Source organism: Pholis gunnellus (genome assembly GCF_910591455.1).
Source record: "Pholis gunnellus genome assembly, chromosome: 10".
NCBI classification, from domain to species: Eukaryota; Metazoa; Chordata; class Actinopteri; order Perciformes; family Pholidae; genus Pholis; species Pholis gunnellus.
The window spans coordinates 3,809,478-3,819,506 of record NC_136537.1 but is presented as its reverse complement, the minus strand read 5'-3'; the positions used below and the strand labels follow the sequence as shown (position 1 = coordinate 3,819,506).

Genomic DNA, 10,029 nt, shown 5'->3' with positions numbered 1-10,029 from the left:
CAGGGGACATAGTCTGGATGGGTAAAACGCAGTCAGGACTTTTACCAGGAGACCGCTGTTCATACACCAAAAGTCAATGTTGACTTATTTTAAGTTACATAAGTAATTTGCGTATACTTAATTTATAAAACATACTTAACTTACATCACATAAGTAACATAGGCTAGGTAACTGAAGTATGTAGCAAACATGTTTGTTTTAACCCAAATCATCATCTTTTAATAAACCTAACCAAGTACTTTTGTTGCCTAGACCTACGCCAAGGGGCCATATCCTCATATGCAGATATGTGACGAGTTGGGATGCTGAATACAGTGTTTCAACTTAGTTCAGCTTCAAGTGAAGCACGTGTGGCAGAAAGAAAGGTTTAGTTGGAGAATGATCCGTCGCCTTTGTGTCATACTTACAACGTTAACATTCAAATTGTAGCTACATGTTTATCAAACAATAGTAACCGTATGGTACTAAGTACCATACGGTTACTATTGTGTGTAATAATGTGTACATAGCAATATCTATATTATATTCCACACATTTCTACTAATACTTTTATTTTTATCATGCATTTAAAGGTAGTGTAATATGACATTTATGTTATCTGGATTTGATATATTTTAGTAGTTATTTGTGTTTTCATCTCAAAGCTAACTTTTAAATGTAACATCAATGGTAATTTGTTTGGGTTCACTAGTGACTGGGTTAATAGCAGTTATCCTTTTCTAGGAAAACTGCAAATGTGGTCTTTTTTCTTCTTTCGCACAAACTGTAATCACAAAATTGACATATTACAATACAAAGTTTATAGCTTACGTAATAACAAACAGTTGCTTTCATATCTATCAGATACAGAACACAGTGTTTCTGGCCCCCTGATGAAGTATATTCACTCTTCTTCTATCTATTCTTTTGGTCTCCATCAACTCCTGAAGGAAATACCTGTCCTTTTAGCCGCTAAATGCTCCACTATATTGACCAGCCATGTCTCAAACTGTGATGTACAGTTTATCACAGCTCTGTCACTGAAAACAGCTGCCTGCTGCCAGATGAGGTTGATGACAGCCACCAGAGTGAACCAAAAAAAAAAAAGTAAAAGCAACAATGAGCTGAAAGATGATAAAACGCTCTGCAGAGCCGAGGGGAAGACTAGAGTGGGTGATTATTCACTGTTTGTCAGCAATAAATGTCATAAATCTTGTCATGTATAAATACAAGATTGGTTGGGGCGAAATGATAAACACTGGTAAAGTGAACTTTATTGTATTACAATATATTAGAATAATACTAATTTGTTGAAACAACACTGCTGTTTAAGTTGCTGCCAAAGCAAACACTCTATGTGCAACTAATGACCACAATTTAGTTGTGCAAAACGACAGTAAAAATAAATCAGACTACTCAGTTCTAATGAACTAAGGCTTATTTCAATCCCTTACTGTCTGTCCCTAAAGGTGATGATGATGATCTGAGAAGGAGGAGGAGGAGGAGGAGGAGGATGAGGAGGAGTAGGAGGAGGGATATCGCCAGTTAATAACCCCAGCCTCCCCTGCCTGTCAGCATCATGATCGCAGAATGTACCGGGACCCCCTGACCAGCGGAGCCGCGTCGCGATGACTGTCCGCGGGCAGAGCTGCATCCCCCGGTGACGCTTGACATTTCCTCCATCCAGTAGTTGTGATTTCTCTTTTTTTCCCCAAGCGGCGGCAAGCTGGAAGCCTTTGGCACAAAAAACAGTCACACTCAAGAGGCTGCCTCTCCGGTGCGTATACTTTGATCCGACGCATTCCTCGGTGGCTCCTCCGTCTTCCTGCTGAGGATTTGAAACTTGAGCGACCGAGCTGTCTGCGGTGCAAAGAGCAAAGGGCGAACGGGCGCGTGTTGTCGGCGCGGTGAATGTAGCGGCAGGCTGGGTTGTCCGTCTGCGGGGCGCACGGCGGTGCTGCTGGATCAGAACGCACCAAGTCTCTTGTTCCCGTTGTACCCCCCTCCAGTGTCCCGAACACTGCAAACATGTTTCTCATCGGGAGTGTGCTCGCGCTCTTCTTCTCAGGTACGTTCACTGATTTGACTTTTACATTTAGACAAAAGAGAGAAACTGTTTGGTGAAACATAAATAAACTATCTTTGTCTAGATGGTGCTTAACTCACAAGTTGGATGGAGATGAGGATGGTAGAGTCACACTTAATTTGTAGCCTCACATTATGCTCCGAGGTAGAGAGAGAGATCTCTGAGTCTTCTAGTTATCATTACTCCGAGGTGCGTTTTTTACGGCTCGTTTTGGTCCATTTCACGGTGTTGGAGCCCCGGGGATGGATGGGAAGAAGTGTGTGTTTGTGTTTTTTCCTGCCAACTTTTCAGCAGAGTTAAAAAAAAAGAAAAACGTTTGATTTGGCAGTGAATATTTAAATCAAGTATATTTTGGTCTCAATAATTCCGTTTTTGGCTGAGGTCCTGTGCTCTTTTAGTTCAAGTGTTTTTTTGTTCCATCATCAGAAGTGCCACTTGGCTACGCCCTTCCAGCTCCAAGCCCCCGTGCTACAACTTTCATACCACGTCTGAAACACGCGGACGGTAACAGACGCACCCTCCGCAGTTTAGACATGCTTATATGCGTGTTTGTCTTATAGCTCTAATAATTCCTCTGATTCTAAATATACAATGTTGCTTAAATTAGCTTGTCTTCGAACCAGTTTGTGGTTTTGAAATAATTGGGATTTTTGATGCCATTTTTGTCCCATTTATATGTAAATTGCTACAAACGAGAACAAAATTGCTAGAGCAACACAAATTGATGATCCGTAGACCACTGCGAAGCGCTGATATATGAATTGATTTTACAGGCCCATAGTTTATTTTTGTATGCAGAAAAGTGACAATTAAGGTATTTCTAAGATTTTTAAGGGATATTTTGCATTGTGCCTACAGTCTATACACGCTTACAGGTTTCTTTCTTGGTTATTTTAAAAATAACATTCTTCTTGATATCTACTTACAGTAAATGTTCTATTACGAATCACTAGACCGTGTTTTGACTTTAAAAAAAATCCTTCTCTTTTTTTCCATTGATAGATTTTTACACAAAGACCATATATTATATACAAACAATTAAAGATTATAACAAAAATATGAATAGTTGTATTGAATGGCTTCTCATATACACAGGAAAAACTTTTTCTTAACAAGTTCAAAATCTCAAACCAAATGTAAGAAGTTTTGATTTTACGGTCTTGTATTGACATTACGCTGCATGAATAGACGACCACTTTGTAATTAATGAACTTGCTGTCGGGTGTGAGCGTGCTGCTGTCCTGACGATGACCTTGTTTAGTTTATTCCTTTGTGTCTTTGTGTGTTTTGTATGGCGTTAGTGTGTCTGGGAGCCTGTGTGTGGCCACTGAAAGCTTGCAAATGAAGAGAAATCAGAAAGGAAAAAAAGGGGCGTCTTTACAGCGCCATAAACTCACTCTGAGAGAACGTCTCTATTGTTTATAGCACAATAGCGGGGTTGTGGTAAAGCCTTAAACTACGGCGTTAAGAGCCACGGACAGGTGTTTTAGCCCAAGAGCTAAAGGGGCATTTCAGTGAGTGTCCACTGCTCTTTATTACATACTTTATTACATAAATTACAGATGGGTCCGTGTATGGAGGCAGATCTACCAAAACTGGACAAAGAAACAAAGACCGATGTATTGTTCTCTGATTTTGGGAGTTATCATGACTGAACAGAGGGAAACATATGCGAAGAAGAAGATTTGGAGGAAACATAAGTCTGAAGGGCCCTTGTTGGTGGGCCAAAAACCCTTTTTTCAAAGGCCTGAAGATGAGTCAACAGAGAGACATAAGGATAAAACGGATTTAATCTGTAATCAATGTCCAGACATCCATTCAAAGATTTCTCTTTTCCGGTTGTTTTATCGGATTCCGAGCGCTTCTCACTGACAGTGCTTCAACGAGACACGGCCATATCTGGCTGTTGCTGGTATTTTTCTTGTTGTTTTTTTCGTGAAGTCACAGTGGGAGGTCGTCTGACCTACTTAAAAAGGTGGAGTCCAACAGGATGACGGATCACTTTCTGTTTCAGCTGGACTTCGCATGCCAAAAAACTGCTCATTCCCAGATGTGGACTTTTATTACCACTCAAATGTACTTATTATTTCTTTGTATTAATGAACATTCACAGAGAATATTAAATCTGTCAGGTATAGGGTATGTACAATTCTAAAAATAATGTCAGTCTTGCACTTTTCTTTATTGTCGATGCAGGGGTCTTGTTATCTCGCCAGGAGATCATGTGTTCGGTCGTGTGTGTGTGTGTCTGTCCACAGCTAATCCCGCTAAGCCCATTGGCCTAATGTTTCTTTGTGCTTGCGTCTCTCAAGGACCTCTCGCGGTTGCAGTGATTCACGTTTATTGAAAACATATCTCATTGACTAAACGGAGCAGGTGCAGGACAGTGTATCTGTTGCGTCAGGAACAATTAGTATTCATTCAATCACACATGACAGCAGTGGTCGTTGCAGACACACCTGGCGGAGATCTAGTGCACCTTTCCAGTTTGCACTAGTTTCGGTTCAGTTTTGCACTTTGCACTTTGAGTGGCACAAATTAGAAGTGTTAACCATGCATGACACTCTCAATGGCAGCTGCTACAGGTGACTCAGGTTGGAGTCGACTGGAGTTGACAGACTAATATAGTTGGAATGTCATTGCGACAATAAAGTTCAAACCAATTTCAAAACCTATGTGTGTTTATTGTACTCCTGAACAACATGCATGTGGATATGTAATTATCATTTCTTCTCAATTTTTATATAAACTAAGCCCCTCAGGTACCCCTCCCCCGGTAACAGCAGACGCACCTCCTGGTTGGGAATCAGTGGATTATATCACTGCTGTAGCAGGACTAATGAAATTCCCCCACGGTGGCTTTACGTGTGCACGGTCTGTACTTACAGCACGGCCCCGCTGTGTTCATTAGCCGTGTTAATGATTGTCCAGCTTGTAGTGACACTGTAATGTTGAGTGACAGGCTCATATATCTCCCTGTCTCCCTCGCCTCAGGTTAACCCCCCCCCCTTTTTCTATCTCTCTCCCGCAACGCTTTCAGGTCGCGTCTGATTTTCCTTTCTTCTTTTTTTTCAACCTCAATCTAAATTCCCCCTCGGATTCAGCGGCGCGTCACAATAAATTGTTCAAGTCATTCAATGAGGAAGTGCAGTCAACCGACGCCGGGGTGCAAACATTCAGAGCGGCAGTGGTTGACGTCTTATCGGTGTGAAGGCAGGTGTGCGTGTTTGTGTGTCTTTTTAGGGGTGGGAGGGGGCTCATTTTGCTTAGATGCCAATAGTGGGTTTTTGAAGACTTATACTGATACTTATCCTTTGGAGTGAAGCTGCCTGCAGGGAGTGTTTACCTTCTCCTCTTAGGTTCCCCTTCAACATACAGTTTCACTTTTTCGTTCCTGGAGGAGTGATAGGGTCTTACATAACATACTGTTTTGTAATTGCACACCTCAACATGTTTTTTAAGCTAAAAACTAAATTGCATGATGGTAATGAAACACATTAATGCTGGTGTTAATTTTGAAATTTCTTACTAAATTTATCGAAATTTGCATTTCAATGCTGAAAATGCTGCACGGTGGTGTGGTGGCCAACACCATTGCCTCACAGAAAGAAAGACCCAGATTCAATTCCCAGGCTAGACGGGCCTTCTGTGTGGAGTTTGCATGTCAGCATGGGTTCTCTACGGGTTCTCCTGCAACAGTCCAAAGATGGGCTACAGGTTAATTGATGACTCTAAATTGTCCGTAGGTGTGGATGTGAGTGTGAATGGTTGTCTCAGGCAACCTGTCCAGAGTGAACTTTACCTTCGCTAATCTTAGGTTGTTTTTATACTCGTTATAGTGTAGCAGGTGCGAGGCGTGCGTACGCTAGAAAATGACGTAATCAAGACCAGCGGGTGAGCGCCGCGACCAAGCGATTCGTCGTGCACCTCTGAATTTGTCTCTTTATTTGAGTAAATATTTGGCAGCCAAATCTAATAGTTTACAGAATATTAAAACTTAGTTTCCTTGTAATGCATGCAATACTTGACTTGTTTATTTACAGAGCTTGTATAAAGGCAATAAAGTAGTACAGATATGAGTTTACAGATAATAATTACAGAGCAGACGGCAGCTCCGGAGACGGAGACGCTAACATTAGGGACTGTGCTGGCTGAAGATCAAGTTACTAGACTCTCTCTGAAGCTGGTGCCCGCTCTCCTCCCGGCAAAGTTGTCTCCAAGGGACAAAGAAGATGGACTGCAGGGTGTAATTCATGTCTCATTTGTGGTCTGATGAAGGTTAAATTCATTATATATTAGACATATTTCTTATTTTTGGAAAACTTGAATTTGACTAATTTCCTGGAAAGAAAAACATGGATTTAAAAATGTATCAGTGTTTGACACAACATGCTTTCTCTATGGACAAACACATTTCTTGACGTGAATAATAATAATGAAAACATAGGTCCTTTAAATGAGTATTCTAGTGATTTTGTTTTAGCCTAACCTCTTGGGGTTGGAGGTCTTGCTGGAGACACAAACACATGAAAGCAATGGTTTCATAGTTAAACCGTTAAACCATTAGTCCTCCGCATGGAACAAGCTCCAAAATGATGTATCCAACATTATCCATAATGTAACCAAATTTCATTTGACCATTCATTTGTGTGATATATGCTCCCTTCTTCCAAACGCCACACCTCCAGTTTGTAATGCATGCTTTCTGTTAAACATGTACGGTCTCCCAGGCTGAACTCAGATAACCCTGATGACATCACTATGGTTATTTTCTTTAGGTCTGGTCCGAGAGTGACACAGCTAAATGAATTTCACAAAATGTTGTGAAATATTGTGGAAGCTTGGTGACGTAGTGACTACCGGCTGGGCTAATTGGTGAAGAAATGTAGGTGATGAGCTAGCTGCTGAAAAACGCTCGCCAGGTGGACTAGCAATAGTCCAAACATCTCCCCGAGCTTCTCTCTATTTCCTCTCCTCTGTTCAGTTTACCATTGTTCACCATTGCACACACCTTCAATTAGACATACATAGCTAATAAGATAGCTGCCTCCATTTTGGACTCTACGGCTCTCCGATCCCTCAAAGGTCAGCAAGTTCAACACATCTTGCCCAGTTCAATGTTTGCCCAAACAGTGATTCCTTTGAAACTGCCACAAACGTTACAGGTTGAGTAGTGCTCAACGTGACCAGTGAGCTAAACTTAAAAGAAATGAATGAAATGCCCCTTTAAATGAAAGGAAAATATCGACTGATATTGTTACAAATATGATAGTGGTGTTTCTTTTGAAATGACCTCATCCAAACACACCAGCTCCGTTAAAACACACACACAGGTGTCAGGTGTTTGAAAGTGTTGGCTGTAGGCTATCACACTGTGCAATTACTGAAGATTCCACAGCATTGCAGGGGTGTGTGTTCTGAACAACAGGAGTCCCTCCAGTCGAGAGAGAGAGAGAGAGAGAGAGAGAGAGAGAGAGAGAGAGATTGTCTTATCTGTATTGATCTCCGGCGACAGACAATGACGTCTATGAAGAGCAATGAAGCCTGAGAAATGAGCATCATAAATCTACTTTGTTGATAAGTGTGAAAAGCTGCTCGGAATAGAGAGAGATGTCATTCAACCCGTCCTCATTGGGAGGTGAAGTGTGGAGGGGCCTCTAATGAACCAGTGTCATCCATCTTGGGACCAAACACACACATGTCCCACATGTCTACAGTTCTGTAAAGTAATCCTAAAGATTCACAGAAACAGTCCAAACCAGAGAAGAGCAATCCAGTTCCAGGTTTACTTGGCACGATTTGATCCTGAATACTACCATCAGCCTTTTTCAGTGACAGGCTTCTGCCCAGAGACAGATCCTCTGAGAATCATCAAGAAACCTACCAGCTCAAAAACCAAGAACTCCATCATCTCTCCGAAAACACATCCAAACACAATTGACAAGGGAAATAAATGCAGATACATTGAACATTGGAAAGCTAAAACAAGATCCATCACCAAAGTAGAACCTCATCATTTATTGAAAAAGAGAATAGCACAATAACTTGTCAGCGTTAAAAACCCAGATGCTTGTTCACAATGTAGACTCAGCGACCATAAACTAGAGATGGAAACAGGTCGTTATCATGAGGATTGGAAACCCAGAAGGCTGCCGGCTGTATGAAGCTGTCAGAACAAAAGCAATTCAGAAACCATGTTAGCGGCAGAGACAACATGTGACGAACTGATTAAACTGTTAAGCAGAGGAACCACAATGCATACATTCACCCGCAGAGTGACCATGTTACAGAGGAAAACGTCAACTAGAACTATTTAGGTTGTATTTAATTCTCAAAATGTATTCATAATTTTACTGTAATTCATTTTATTTTATTTTATTTAAAGGCTGTCTATCTGTTTGAGACACTAAGGTGTGATGTAATTTTCTAATTTATATTGTATGTAATATATTGTTGATTGTTCTTCTTTGGCAACATATCATTAAAGCTTATTTAATTAAATTGAGAAAGAAAGAGAGAAAGGGAGGGGGGGCAGAGAGACGGAGACAGACAGACAGACAGACGAAGAGGATTAGAAGTGTTGTGAGGTGAATGAACTCGGTGAAAGAATTGAGGAAATCTATCTTCCTTCTTCTGTCACATTTAATGAAAAATGAGCAACTCACCTAACCTCCATCCACCTGGTTCTATCTGATCTGGGTGCAGAGGTGTGTGTGTGTGTGTGTGTGTGTGTGTGTGTGTGTGTGTGTGTGTGTGTGTGTGTGTGTGATAACGTTCTTCTCAAAGGGAATGGTGTATCCAAGAGGGTTAGTTTGGAGGTCTTCTGTGTGTTTTGTTGATAACTGGGATTTGGAACTCAAACACGGGCGGCAGATGGTGTGTTGGCTTCTGCTTCCATGGCTGTCTGTGTGTGTGTGTGTGTGTGTGTGTGTGTGTCAAGTATGCAGAGGCTTTAGATTGAGTGCCTTATGTGTGTGTCTTGGTGTGTCCTTACTCAAACTCAGTGCCTGACTCTAGTCAGTGGTCCCTGAAGGTACCGCTGCTCTGTGTGGTCAGAGCCAGGGCTGATCCCAGGTCAGCTGCGGCATGACCTCAGGCCCATCTGCTATCATGATGACAGATGTGTCAGAGACTGGCTTCAGATCTGTGGCTGCACCCACAATCCCCAGTTAGTCTTTCTGACAGACTGGCTTCCCTGTTGGCAGGGGGGCTTCTGCCAGACATTTAGTTTGGTTCTTCAAATCCTAAATGTAATTGGAAACAAATGTGTTTTCTACTTCCTACATCTTTGTCTTACAGTAGTGAGGAGTGAGAAGCACCAACACATATGATAAAGAGGGGACTGAGGCATGAGTCCATGGGGAGTAAATAATCATTTTCAACACATTTCAGCAAAGAAATCTATATTATTAATTCCAAAGTTTAGTGATAATCGACTTTAGCCTGTGTGTGTACGTGTACGTGGGCGTGATAGTGTTTAAGTCGAGAACCACTTAAACCAGGACCAAGTCATTACCAAGACCAACGTGTATCGAGACCAAGACAAGTCCAAGATTTTAAGGGGTTGAGACTAATTCAAGACCAAGACCAGACCATCTGGAGTGTCACACTGAATAACACACTTATAATAAAGTGTGGAACATACAAAACATAGGCACTCATCAAATTGACCTGAAAGTTCAGCATTCTTATAAAAACGCCCACAGACTCCTCTTCACCTCTTGTATTGCGATAAATATTGTATATGTATAAGTGTACCAGGAGAAAGGTCTCGATAAAATCTCTAGAAAACCCCCCAAAAAGCTCTAGAAAATCCAAGCTAGCAGTCCTTAATAATTCTTTGACAAGCTGATGTTTCAAATGCATGAGTTTTAGCTGGGGTCGGCAATACTGGCGAAACCAGCAAGAGTAAGGTAGATTTTGAAAGCATCCAACCGAAAAACACCGGTTCTGCCGAGTGAAGC

The 10,029-nt window shown here is 41.5% G+C and overlaps 1 protein-coding gene across 1 annotated transcript in view; it reads left to right on the top strand.

Moving 5' to 3' along the window:
* Positions 1-1,580: 1,580 nt before the first annotated feature.
* The window catches only part of LOC306702111 (GDNF family receptor alpha-4-like), a 69,198-nt gene continuing 60,749 nt past the window's right edge, over positions 1,581-10,029 (top strand). The window contains exon 1 of the mRNA XM_079167623.1: positions 1,581-2,047. Coding sequence (XP_079023749.1) covers positions 2,008-2,047 — 40 coding nt within the window. The 5' untranslated portion in view covers positions 1,581-2,007. The remainder of the gene's footprint in view (positions 2,048-10,029) is intronic.